This window comes from Rana temporaria, chromosome 2 (assembly GCF_905171775.1).
Source record: "Rana temporaria chromosome 2, aRanTem1.1, whole genome shotgun sequence".
Classification (NCBI taxonomy): Eukaryota; Metazoa; Chordata; class Amphibia; order Anura; family Ranidae; genus Rana; species Rana temporaria.
In genome coordinates, this window is record NC_053490.1 from 183066930 (window position 1) to 183081820 (window position 14891).

At 40.3% G+C, this 14891-nt stretch overlaps 1 protein-coding gene across 3 annotated transcripts in view; it reads right to left on the bottom strand.

Moving 5' to 3' along the window:
• The window catches only part of UGGT2 (UDP-glucose glycoprotein glucosyltransferase 2), a 446216-nt gene that overhangs the window by 323266 nt on the left and 108059 nt on the right, over positions 1-14891 (bottom strand). For all 3 annotated transcript variants that reach the window (XM_040336106.1, XM_040336105.1, XM_040336104.1), the window contains exon 13: positions 1773-1892. In XM_040336106.1, the coding sequence (XP_040192040.1) occupies positions 1773-1892 (120 nt within the window). The remainder of the gene's footprint in view (positions 1-1772; positions 1893-14891) is intronic.

Genomic DNA, 14891 nt, shown 5'->3' on the forward strand with positions numbered 1-14891 from the left:
AGCCCTACAAAATGACCTCCAGCAGGCCACTGGTGTGAATGTCTGTGACCAAACAACCAGAAACAGACTTTATGGGGGTGGCCTGAGGGCCCGACGTCTAGTGTGCTCTGTGCTCACTGCCGGACACTGTGACGGTCGATTGGCATTTTCCATTGAACACCAAAATTGGCAGGTCCGCCACTGGTGCCCCATGCTTTTCACAGATGAGAGCAGGTTCACCCTGAGCATATGTGACAGACGTGAAAAAGGGTCTGGAGAAACCACGGAGAACTTTATGCTGCCTGTAACATCGTTCAGCATCACCGGTTTGGTGGTGGGTCAGTGATGGTCTGGGGAGGCATATCCATGGAGGGACGCACAGACATCTACAGGCTACACAATGGCACCCTGACTGCCATTAGGTATCAGGATGAAATCCTTGGACCCATTGTCAGACCCTATGCTGGTGCAGTGGGTCCTGGGCTCCTCCTGGTGCACAACAATGCCCGGCCTTCACCTGTGGCGAGAGCATGCAGCCAATTCCTGGAGGATGAAGAAATGAATACCATTGAATGGCCCCCATGCTCACCTTACCTAAATCAAAAAAAAACACCTCTGGGACATTATGTTTCGGCCTACCCGGTTGGTGCCGCCAGGTTGCACCTCCGTCTGTTCAGGAGCTCAGTGATGCTCTGGTCCAGATCTGGGAGGAAATACCCCAGGACACCATCCGTCGTCTCATTAGGAGCATGCCCTGATGTTGTCAGGATTGCATACAAGCACTTGGGGGCCATACAAAATACTGAGGACCATTTTGAGTTGTTAGAATGAAATTTCAGCAAAATGGACTAGCTTGTTGCATAATTTTTTCACTTAGATTTTCGGGGTGTCTTTGAATTCAGCCCACTCTAGGAGGATAATTTTCATTTCCATCAAATGATGTGCCATCCTTTCATTCCTAACACATTACCCAGTCCATAGCAGTATAGATATCCAGCATAAGATTTTTGCCCGTTGAGATCTGATATGTTTTCAAAGTGTTCCTTTAATTTTTTTGTTCCTTTAACTTTTTTGTACAAAAAAGTTAATGTGAATAAAATAGCTGAATTTGGACTGCAGTCAAAAGTTGTTGTTTTTGCATAGATTTGTGAATAAAAAGTGTGCATCCTATTTTGTCCGTTGGGGCCAAACTAGGCATAGAACAACCAGTAATCAACAGGAGCGCACAGCAACCTCAGGAGAGAAGCTGTGCAGGCAGGAAAGCCTGAAGATTATTTCCACAGTTAAACCTCACATAATACAGAATAAAAGAACACATAAATTGAAAACAATACCAGCCTAAAGGTACAGTACTTTGAAAACTATACTGCTAATTAAAATGTAGAAAAGAAAGAAATAGGTAACATCTATTTTTACGTTCTGTGATAGAAAGTTTAGTTTTCACTTTCACATTTAAAACCGTATTTTTATTTACCCTCTGTAATCTATGATACTGCCCACAATTTTTTTTACTACAATAATACTATGCATCGTAAAAGACTATCCTAATCTATAATTAGCTTACTGAAACTGACTGGAAAATGATCAGAAATTTTGGTAATTACAGTTGGAAGATACTAGTTATGGCTATTCATTTGGATGTAGTAGTGAGCACAATGTTCACAAAGTCTATATTCCATGATACAGATAGAAAAAGAGAGAGCAAAGGAAAAATGTAAAAGGCATTGATGGATATGATACAAATCCAAAAACAGATAGACAAGCAGACTTTAAGATGAGCATGAAATACTCACCAGGTTAAAAAAGTTTCGCCTGATTGGACGTATGGATCCAGGGAATGCTGGTCTTAACAATTCTTGAACACTAAAAGGCCATGCTGAATACTTATGATCCATTTCAATATCATTAATCCACTATAAATAGAAAAACAGCCGTTACTGGTACTTGATACATGAATTACACAAGGATTTAAGAAATATGGAAACTAGCAGTTGAACTTGGGCAGTATATACTCTTCAGTAACTGGGAACAAGCGTCAAGTGATTTTAATAAATCTAAACATCTTCCCCTCCTGACTGTATCAAATCATATGCAATAGGCTATATAACAGAAGTTTCCAACCTTGGGTTGTTAGCTACAGTATGATATAACAAAATAAGAAAGCTCAAAAAAGGTGCTTAGAATAACCTGTGAACAAAAAAAATTACATTTGTGTGAATAGCATGTATTAATACAAAACTAGTACTTTGTCTCCGCACAGAGAAACCAAAAATTTGGCATACAATATTTGCAGAATTAAATTTTAGAAGATTTTAGAAAATAAAATCAACAGTATATTCCGAATTAGGCACAACCAGTAATCCCACCTCCTGCTCACAAAATCCAGAACACCACATCCCCAGGCCTTCCCCTATCTAGATGGCTCACCAGATTTCTGCTGGTGATACTGTTTTCATCAGCAAATTCTTGGATATGGTCCCTTATCATCCCTTCCAACAGTTTACATACTATTGATGTTAGGCTGTAGTTTCCCAGTATATGTCTCTGGCCTTTTTTTGAATATTGGTTTTATTCTAATCAGCCGATACCATTCCTATCATGCTGTCCATAAAGATTAGGAACAATGGTCTGGCTATAACCTGACCTGAGTTCTTTGAGGACTCTCGGGTGTAAGCCAACTGGTCCTGGTGATTTATTGGTGTTAACCTTTTCTAGTCTTTTCAGAACAATGGCTTCCGTTAGTAACACGTTGCAGGATGTACCCTTGTGGCTAACAATACAGTCATGGTCGGTATATTCCACCTTTTCCTGTGTATTTATGCATTCCCTTTGTTCATTGATCCTTATAGTTAGAAAAAATAAATAAAAAATTATATATATTATATATATTATATATATATTATATATATTATATATATATATATATATATATATATATATATATATATATATATATATATATATATATATATATATATATATATATATATATATATATATATATATATATATATATATATATATATATATATATATTAAACTGGTATAGATTTACAGTTCAATATTATTTCACATTTACTATACAAAGACAGCAGGCGATTCTAGGTTCTAGGCAACCACACAACTTTATTTTTTTTATTTCTCCTGGATCACTGAAGCTCTGCCTAACAGGTTTCATCAGTAGGTCCTATACACAGTTTCTAATAGTTTCATTTGGGCTGTATCGCCAACATCATCAATGTAAATAGCTACATAGTAAATGGGACATGGCCTTCCTTGAAACATACAAACATTTAATGGTACCACCCAATGGGACATAGTAATGACTGCACTTGTTAATCACAGGCTAGTCAGCTCTTTTGTGTGAACACCATCACATACTGTTTTGGACATTATTTATGATACATTATAATTAGTTATTTCCATTAACTACTATAGATTTGTATCATGTGACACTCTGTATATCCTAATAGACTGTTCCTTCCACAGCCACTTCCTGCAGCAGCTACAGTCCATTTTTGTGGTCTTTCAGACTCTGCAAATAATGTAACTTCGTAACTTCCTTCACAGCTTTGATGTGGGTGGGGATGAATACTTCCCAATTGGCATTAAACCCCGCCCAGTCATGCCTACAGAGATTCCAAACCTCCCAAGTCCCATCTCACGGATCACAGCATTATTCAAGAAGGATACCCCTTCATACACAGCCTGTTCTAAAAAGCTAGCTGTGCTGCTGCTGGGCAGGAATGAATGGATCACAAATTAAAGGGGTGGTTCCCCTAAAAATAGCATCCATCGCGTCACGAGATGCCAAAAGAAGCCGAACGTCGGTGCGGCTCTATACGGCGCATGCGCACCGACGTTCGGCTTCTTTCGGCATCTCGTGATGCGATGGATGCGTCGGTCGGATGCCTGTCCATCAATTAGGAACGCCCACCGCCAGCATCGTACCCGGAAGTGGCGGTGGGAACGAATATAGCAAATGCTACGTACGGAGGTATTTTTTAAATAAAACCAGCCGATTATAATTGTAATTATTGTAGCAAATGCAATGTCAAAAGTTTATTTTTAGGGGAACCACCCCTTTAAAATTCAATCCTGCACAGTTAAATATGCTGACCAGTAGTGCTTGTTGACCTCACTCCGATTTCAAGGCGTAGATATAAGAAGTCCCTCTTGATCCAACTTCTTAATGCCGCTAAAATATGTATACTGCAAAAATGGAAATGCTCGGAACCCCCTTCAGTTGGTCAGTAGATAGCTGTGGTATATTAAATTAAACTAATGGAACAATGAATGGCTGCATTAAAATGAAGAGAGAAACTATTCAATAAAACCTGGTTTTACTTTCACCATTTACAGTACTCAAGACTACAACACCTTTAGGGTCTCCTCAATTGAGCAGCTGTGACTGTGCATGCGTTGTCAACTTTTTTTTTTTTCTTTCCCCCTTTCTCCTAAGTTTACCTGTTCAATTCCTGTCTTAACCTATACAGCTTGCTTAGTCTTGTTTCCTTCATTCTCTCGCCTTCTGGTCTTCTAACTTCGGTGATGTAATGAATTTATCTTTCTATTGGAAAATGTGTTTGTGTACACCAGCCTTTGGGCGATTTGAGTGTTTTACATCGTTGCATTCTAATTCAGACTAATGTAGTTTTTTGTTTTTTTTTGCAGTGTTGACATCATCCTATTCGGTCTGTACCTAGTATACAGTTCTACTCTATTATTGTTTTCTGTAACAGTCTATGCTTATAGCACCATATATCAATGCTGGATTTGTATTGTTTCTTGCTGGTGCACACAATAAAATTTTAAATGATAAAAAAATATGCTGACCAATGTAAACAGGGAGTCCCACCCCTCAGATCCCACCCTCCTTACAGACCTGCTGTCTGTAAAGTGATTCATTTACACGTGAAGAAAACCCCTTCGTAATAACCTCTCATAAATCTTCCTCTGTAGTCTTGCAGTAAGCAATTATTTTATTATCTACTAGCTGAATACCCGGCGTTGCCCGGTCTTCCTATCTTAACCTTTTGGGGAGGAAAATCATAGTAATATAAATATACCCATCTTTTATATAAGGGTGTAGGTAAGGGTTAATGTAACGGTCATATATTTTTATTTGGCATACAAGTAATATGTGTACCAGGTATTATTGAAATATCTCCAGGCGTACAGAAGTTATGTGGGAACATACATTTCCCATTGATTTGCATGGAACTTTAAACAAAAACCCCGACCCTCACAAATGGGGGTAGTTAAGGGATAAATTAACTATCCTATAGTTTAAGTGGACATATAAGTAACATGTGACCAAGTGTTATCGAAATATGTACAGCCGTTTGGAAGTTAAGAAGTAACATGTATTTCCCATAGAGTTGAATGGGACTTTAAAGAAAAACCCCGACCATGGCAAATGGGGGTGGGTAAGGGTTAAACCACCTATCCTATGTTTGTTGCTGACATATAAGTAACATGTGTGCCAAGTTTCATGTTAATATCTTTAGCCGTTTGGACGTGATGCTGGAACATACATACATACATACATACCACACACAAATCTCTATATATATATATAGATTATACTTTGAACTCCAAGTTCTTTTTTGGCCTTGGGCTTGGTTCTGGGCTTTTCCCCTAGTGTTAGACTGGGGGGGCCGTCACCACTGCCTGGAGACCGAGTCTCCAGGGGCTGGAGAAAGAGTAAGTTTAAATGAGGGGCGCTTACTCTTTCTTTTAACCAGCAATAGAGTAGACTTGCCACCGGTAATCTTTTGGATGAATTTAACCAGGTCATCTCCAAACAGGCGCTCTCCCCCAAAGGGGAAAGCTGCCAAGTATTTCTTGCAGGAAGCCTCAGCCTCCCAATGTTTTAACCAAAGGGACCTGCGCATGTGTACCTGCAGGAGATTCAAGCGAGATGCTTGCTGAACAGAGTCTATAATCGCATCAATCGCAAAGCACAAGGCCTTAGGAAGGTCTTCATAAACCTCAATCTCCTCTGAAAGGAGGAGGTTAATCATCTGCTTCATTTGTTCCTTGAGGAACTGACATACACCAATGGCTGTAACTGCAGGTTGTACTACAGCCCTAGCCATGGCAGAGGAGGCTTTTAATAGGGACCCCAGCTTTTTATCATTTGGATCCTTGAAACCCTGCGCATTGTCTAAATAACAGGTCAGGTTTTTGTTTGCACAAGAAGTAGCTGCATCAATAGCAGGTACCCCCCATTTTTTCGTGAAACCTTCTTCCATAGGATAAAGGAGGGAAAACCGTTTATCTGGGTGAACCCAGTCATCATACATCAGTTTATCCAGCAAGGGATAAACTGGAAAGGTGCATGCAGCCTGCGGGGATTTCCGAGATCCCAAAGAGGAAACAGAGGGCCTAGAAGCTTTAACAGGAGGCAATTTGGAAGTGGTTTGCACCATCTCTGCATAATATTGCACCTGCATCTTTAGCAACTTAGAAGTCGCAGGAAACCTCTCATTCACCGAGTCCTCAGACCGCCCATGATCTTCATCTCCTGAGAGATATTTTTCACCCTCAGAAGTCTCATCTAAAACAAGAGTCAGAGCAGATGAAGGGGGATCTACCCCGTTTTCCGCCATTTCTCAAGGAGGTTGCGACAATATTAGCAATCCTTCCTTCCAGGCCATCCATAGCAACTTATAAAGCTTTTTCAGTGACGTATACAGGAGCTGCCATAGGAGAAGCTGCAAAACCAGACAGTGGCCCATCCTGTGAGGCTGCCATCAAGCTAACAGAGGGGGATGGTAAACTGCAGGTAAGCTCAGAATCCTTAGCCGTACGTGGGGATTTTCTGGTGCTTTTATTTGCCCTAGACCCTCTTCTAGGAGACATAGTCCTTACTGCAAAGCAAAGGTACTATCCACAATATATATTGCAATCACTGTTGTGTTATAGTCTTACAATACACAAAACATATCAGCTCACTGCACAACCTGATGCAGAGTAGAAGTCTTAGGTTTTCCTGGTACAATCCACAGGGATGCTTACAGCCCACAACTCTGTGTCCATGCCGCTTTACAGAAGGCTCTGGCGTGCTGGGCTTTTGAATCAGCCTCTTGGCGCCTGCACACAGGGGTCCTGCATTGCACACGGGCACCAGCAACCACTTTGAGCCCCCACCTATCCAGGTCTCCATACTGTCAGAAGCTAAGTTAGTCGAGGAAATGGAGGCTTCTTCTGCCCCTATTTTACCGTCGTGGATTGGCACTCCGGTGATATTACCTTCTGAACAGGGGGATCAACGTTCAACAGTCTGTCCTGCCATGGACATGGCAGGCCAGGCCATTTTCAACCCTCCAACTCAGATTCCACCGGGTTACACTACGGTGAGACCTAAAAACAATAAAGGTAAAAAAAAGAAACCTGGCCCTCAATACGACCATGTACACCATAGAGAGAGCCCTCGGGCTACCCATGTTCGAGGGCTACCCAATAGTGATAGAGGTTACTATGCTGAAAGGGGCGATGGTCGTCGTGGTCCTTCTGACCATGATGATTATCAACGTAACAGAAGACATGCAGATTATCGTGACGACTATGGTTCTTTCTATGGCAGTCAGCCGGAACATAGTCATCCCAGAGATGACCATAGAGATCGTTCAAGGGATCGTAATTCCAGGTTTTATCCCAGGGAAAATAGAACCACCACGCATAAACAGATTTTCTCCCCTTATGCACCATCAAAGAGATGAGCTGGTAACTGATCCAACTATTTCTAGACACCCGGTTCAATATATCAACCACTCTACCAGATTCAGACGAGAACATGACTCACCGTCTATGCTGAATAGAAATGAGTCTGTACATTTTTTTCCCAGGGCCAACGCCACCCCCAAAAGGGCTCACGACGACAGAGGGGCCTCAGAGGGGGGAGGCGTATCCGGGCCAAAGAGAAGAAAACAGTAAATATCAGTGGGGTGTTTAATTTGAGTTCCGCCCAATTAACCACAGGGGAACAGTCGGTGCTAAGCCATGGCCTCAAATTTGCACCCCCACGAGCATTGAATAAATTTGAGACTTTTATCGATGCACACAAACTGATACGCAAATTGAGTATAAAGCGACACTTTATGCTCAACCCATATGGGAGTTCAGTTACAGCTCAATCTGTTGCCCACAATATTGGACTTCAGCCCAGGGTTTCCATGTTGAACAACAACATTGTTCCAATTAAACACTCACGTTTATCTAATGCGTCTGTATTTAACCCCCCCGGATTTACAGCCCCATCCATTCAAACTTTTAAAGAGTTAGTTATGAAGGATATAATAGATCTTAAAATCCCGCGGACCAAAAACAATACTGAGTTTAATAACAATTTAAAATTAATTTGTGCACGTAATGACATCGTCATACGTCCAGCGGACAAAGGTGGTGGTGTCGTGATATTAAATAAAGCTGACTACATTTCTGAGATGGAAAGGTTGCTGTCTGATACTGCCACTTATAGCAAGCTCGCCATTAACCCCACGGTTAAATTCAAAAAGGAACTCAAAACTTTGATCAATGAGGGTTATTCTCTTGGAGTATTAAATAAGAAAGAGACAGCTTTTTTGGTGCCTTCAGCACCAAGAATTCCTATTATGTACTACCTGCCCAAGGTGCATAAAAACTCTACCCATCCGCCAGGGCGTCCAATTATTAGTGGATTGGACTCAATAACGGCACGTTTGGGAAAATATATCGATGAGTTTTTACAACCTCTGGTCATCACCACACCATCATATTTGCGTGACACAACACAAGTGATCAATTTGCTTAGTGAATGTGGTTGGAGGGATGGTTACATCCTCGCAACTGCGGATGTAAATTCTTTATACACGATCATTTCGCATGATGATGGATTAGAGGCAGTTCGCTTTTATATTCAACAAGACTCTACTCTTTCCATTATTCAAAGAGATTTCATTATTAATTTACTAATTTTTGCAACCACTCATAATTATTTTTGGTTTGGAAAGAATTTTTATTTACAAACAAGGGGCGTGGCAATGGGGGCTAAATTTGCCCCGAGCCTAGCTAACCTTTTTCTAGCTTTTTGGGAGAGAGATCTAATAGACATCAATCCCCCCAACGAGCTGAGGTTGTGGAAAAGATATATTGATGATGTCTTGATAATTTGGGAAGGTGATCTCCCTTCATTGGAAAGTTTTTTTGCCAGGCTGAATAGGAATGATAAGGGCATAATTTTAACGTATGAGGCTAGCGATTCTGAGATTCATTTCTTAGACTTGAACATTTTTGTCCACGACGGAGTTGTTAAAACCACAACCCATTTCAAACCGACAGATCGCAACGCCTATATTCCTCTGAATAGTTGCCATCATGCCCAATGGCTTAAGGCCATACCAAAGGGCCAACTTCAAAGGATTAGGCGAAATTGCACATCATCAGATGACTATTTTCAACAGGCTGGCATCTTGAAAACAAAATTTTTGGAAAAAGGTTATGATCAGGTCACTATTGATGAGATTATCCAACAAGTGGGGACACTCGATAGAAATCAGTTACTTGACACTAAGAGAGCTCCAAGAAATAATCTAGATCAAAAATTTAGTTATGCAATGATTACTGGTTATTCTAATCAGCACTTTTCTGTTAAAATTTTTTTAAAGAAACATTGGAAGATTTTAAAAAATGATCGCGTTTTGGGGGCAGTAATTCCGGATCAACCAGTTGTCATCTTTAGAGGAGCACCGCCATTACGTTTAAAAGTTGCCCCGAATGTAATTGACCCGCCAAACACAATAGGGTTTTTCCAAGATATGAAAGGTTTCTATCCTTGCAGAAAGTGCAATATTTGCAAAATTAATTCTTTCCGCGGACGTAAGCTTTTGTCTTTCCAGTCCACTCAGACTAAAAGGACATATAATATAGACTCATTCATCACTTGCACCAGTGATCATGTAGTCTATCTTGTACAATGCCCCTGTTCTAAACAGTACATAGGACGCACAAAACGGGCATTACATGTCAGATTGGAAGCACACGTTGGCAATGTAGGGCGAGGTTTTTCTAAACACAATCTGTCTAAGCATTATGCTAAATACCATAATAAACAGATTGCTGGAACTTTATTTCTTCCCATTGAAAAACTTAATGCTCCCTGGAGGGGTACAAACAAAGTACATTCTATATCCAAATCTGAAACTCAATGGATTTTTAATATGAAAAGCTTTGTCCCCTTCGGGTTGAACGTAGAGTGGGACATAAATTGTTTCCCTCAGCAATGCATAGTCTCTTTCCATTTTTTACAATATTTTTATAGTATTTTTTAATATTTTATATATTTTTAATATGTGATATATACAAATGTTTTAATCAATTTTACTTAATTAAAGATATTATTATAGGTTTCACATTGTTATATTAAGATATTCAGGCTTTTAAATGTATTATTTGTGTAATTGTATTAATGGACCATCATTTGTCTATTTAACTTATACAATTATATATTGTACACCTTGTCCCATTCGTTTCCTGATGCTGTGTCTCCGTGTGTGGTAAGACTCTTCTCCTATTTTTCCACAAGATGGCAGTCATCTGCATCATGATTCGATTCTCTATCAGTTCTTTTTCAGTGTGTATACAGCCATTTCCGCTTGCCCTTAGTGTTCGCCCACAATCAAAATGGCGGCCGGACACTATATAATGCTCTAGCGATGGCCGGCGCGCTATTGGTCCATCCCCGACGACGTCTTACGACGAAACGTACGTAGGAGTGGCCTAAAGCGTACCCTGTCATCGCTCGTACGGAGAGAGCTATACACACCGAGCACAGCCACCAGGATTCGATTGTCAGCACGCGCTGCATGCGCTGGGATCCATGACAAGCCTTTTTATATCGACCGAATTGTAAGTGCAATTTTTTCCTTAATAAAAATATCCTTACATACAGTACTTCACTATGGAGCTATTTCTCGTTCTTTCTCTTTGAATACATGAGCGCATCCTCATTTTATCTGGAGTTTTGGAGCAGTAGATGATCCGATCTGTGTAACCTGCTGTTATATAGTCCACTTGAGAGGACTTTAAAAGATCTCTGGGCTCTATCTGACCGCACTAACGGTCAGTGAATCTGGTAAGCAGACTGGAATACCATCACACGGGTGTTTTCTCTTGGTGGAAGATTAAGAATTTTGTTTGTTTTTACCATTGGACTTTTTTTCACTAATTTATATTTGCTATTTTATCACCTATATTCAATTATCGATTGGTGGAGGATCAGCATTTTTACTCTTTCACTTTTGGACATTCTTAGGAATTTTTCACCATATAATTAATTTGTTTTGTTCATCAAGTCACCGATTATTTTTCATCATTTAATTGGTTTATTCACAATTTAATTCATTCACATCAGCGCTGTACCTTCTTTTTGGATGTATGTTTTTTTGCTTTGGGTATTTTGAGCAATAGGTACCGGCTGCTTTTGTCACTCATTATCATTTTTTATTATCACGTATTAGCGCAGTGTTTTCCTTTGGTTTTTCCTTAGGAATTTTTACATTTGTCAGAAACTATTGTTTCTGGCGCACGAACGTTCGCACGTGCGCACGCTGTCATGGCGGCGCCCAGGAGACGAGGAAGCAGGGGAGAGTTACTGGGTGGCATCTGTGGACCCCTGTATGCGTATCATGGCAGAGCCTGCAGCGGAAGGAGGTGAGTGGTGTTATGACCGACTTCACTGAGCATGTTTATCCTGGAAGGCTATGCAAGTAAAACACCAGGTTGCACTTACTCCCTACAGTTGTGAAAACCAGGAAAGACATCCTACTCCAAGAAGATACTACATAAATAAAAAAATATCTTCTTCTTACCTGATCCACGCCACAGGAAAGCTACCGAAAGTAGTTCCAGCTTTCACCCATCACGGCGGACAAGTTGTGCCAGCCTTCAGGTTTACAAAGGGTTTTATTAGAGAAAACCTCATACCTGGACCTGTAGAAGACTCTGCCAGAAACTTTTCGTGCCACAGATGTATTAGTACACCAAAGTCTGGATCCCAGAGCCCAGACCTCCGCAGAGAGACATTACAGGCAAACCTTGTTTCTTCTTACATGAGGCCCGGGTACCAACCATCTTAGGCCACTGATATCAGCCCGAGGAATGGATCTGGTTATAGTTTCTTGGTCTCTGCAGCCAGACCATCAAAAGAGCATTTTTCTTCTTAGCACATGTTGAACGTGACCAACCACCTTAACACTGGTGAAAAAACTGAGGTACTTTCCCATTTGGGAGGGGTTATATAGGGGAGGAACTCAATTTTAATTGGGTTTGCCGGTGTCCAATCACCTGTGGTGACTACATAACCCATTAAGTAATTAAGCCTCTGTGTCCCGTGATGTATGATCAAGAAAAGGGGTTGCTTTGCTTTCCCCTCTCCGCAGTGCGAGTACTCATATCTAGACACTGGAATACAGATGTTGCTCTTACTATTAAAGAGTGGATAGCTGAGCTGAATCATTTCAGGAGAATTGAAGAATTAACAGCAAACATACATGCATGGTATCCCAAGTATATGGCAATATACCTTGGATAGAGTCCTTGGATCTAGTTTTTGGGCTCTGATATGCTCTGACTTAAATAAGTGGCTCCCCAGATAGCTTGTCGGAGAAATAGATTGATTTGCTTGTGAAATTCTCCCCACCCCCCTTCTTTCTTTTCTTTATCCATGTCCTTTCCTATTTTTATTGTCTTTTGTTTTGCCTTTGGGTAGATTCTTGCCCAAGTGAAAAATGTGTTACTTAAGTATCAGGTGAGGAGCAATCTTTATATTGATCTTTGAAATATTAGAAAAGATTGTCCGGTTCAAGCTTCATCAATGTTGTGATATATGGGATCAAGGCTTTTTGAACCTTGCAAACTATTTATTAAAAAATAACATGTGCTCAGAACAGAAACTAAAGACATTCTAAAAGAGGGTGGTATTAGCTATACAGAGCACCCCCTAACTACAAAATGAGGAAGGGACAAAAGGCAAACAATGCATGTGTAACATAATAATACTTGTCACCACTTTATCTTTCATCTATCAACATAGGTAATAAATTACTTGCTATACAATATTTTATCTTTTAGTTTCACTTAAAAAGCTCTAAAATAGCTAAATATCTGTTTACGAATAGCAGTGGAATACCTACAATATAAAAAACTTTTCATGCATCAATATAACATTATAATATAGTGATTTAGACTCCAATGCTGCGTACACACGATCGGTTTTCCAGTCGGAAAAAACCTTGGATGGTTTTTCCGTTGGATTTCTGCTCAAGCTTGTCTTGCATACACACGGTCACACCAAATTCCGCCTGTCAAGAACACAGTGACGTACAACACTACAACGAGCCAAGAAAAATTAAGTTCAATGATTCCGAGCATGAGTCTAATTGATTCCGAGCATGCATGTTTTTTTGCGCGTTGGAATTCCATACAGACGAACGTTTTTTCCGCTAGGATTTTTTCCATCTGGAAAATAGAGAACCTGCTCTCAAACTTTTGCTGGCGGAAATTCCGACAGAAAAAGTCAGATGTAGCATACACACAGTTGGAATTCCCATCCATGGTTTTGTCTCTGTTTTTTGCTTTAAATTGCTAATCTGTTTAAAGGACATGTGCCATTTATCATTCCAGACTCTAGTTAATTACTTTTCACTACAACAAATGGGGAAGTAGAAATTTAAACAAAACATTGTTATTTTCAAGAAAGAATAATTACTAACAACTGTTTACCATTTAGAGGTCAGTCTCATTTTACTAATCTATAACCACTATGCGCCCCGCTCCTGCAGATTTACTGCGGCGGGGTGGCACGGGCAGGCTCAGTAATGTGTGTATATATATATATATATATATATATATATATATATATATATATATATATATATATATATATATACACATACACATACATACATACATATACACACACACACACACACATATACATACACACATAACTGAGTATCTTCTAGGTTAGGAGCGTGCAATGGGCTCCTCCGATGACTGCTGTATAGAGCGAATTACTGTTAACAGTAATGCCGCGTACACACAATCATTTTTCAGCATGAAAAAAAACAAGGTTTTCCCAACTTCATCAATAAAACAATGTTGCCTACATACCATCGTTTTTAAAAAATTATCTAGCAAAGCGTGGTGACGTACAACACGTACGACGGCACTATAAAGGGGAAGTTCCATTCGCCTTTGGGCTGCTTTAGCTGATTCCATGTTAGTAAAAGACGATTCGCGCTTTTCTGTCTGTTACAGCGTGATGAATGTGCTTACTCCATTATGAATGGTAGTTTTACCAGAACGAGCGCTCCCGTCTCATAACTTGCTTCTGAGCATGCGTGGGTTTTTTCATCGTTTTAGCCCACACGCGATCATTTTTTACAACCCGAAAAACGACATTGGTTAAAACAACGTTAAAAAATGGAGCATGTTCGAATTCTTTTTTGTTTTTGAACCTGAAAAATGATGTGAAGCCCACACACAATCATTTTAAATGACGTTTTTGAAAAACGACGTTTTTTTCATGCCGAAAAATGATTACGTGTACGCGGCATAAGACCCCTTTCACACTGGAGCGTATTGCAGGCGCTATAGCGTTAAAAATAGCGCCTGCAATACGCCCTTAAAAATCTGTCCCTATTCACTCCAGTGTGAAAGCCTGAGGGGCTTTTACACTGGAGCGGTGCGACGGTAAAAAAAAGTCCTGCTAGCCGCATCTTTGGAGCGGAGAAGGAGCGGTTTTAACCCTCTCGGACGCTAACGGGGGGTAAATGCGCCCCGCTAGTGGCTGAAATGCGCTGCAACTTGGCCCATAGCGTTGGCGGTAAAAATAGCGGCGTTTTACCGCCAATGCTATGGGCGGCACG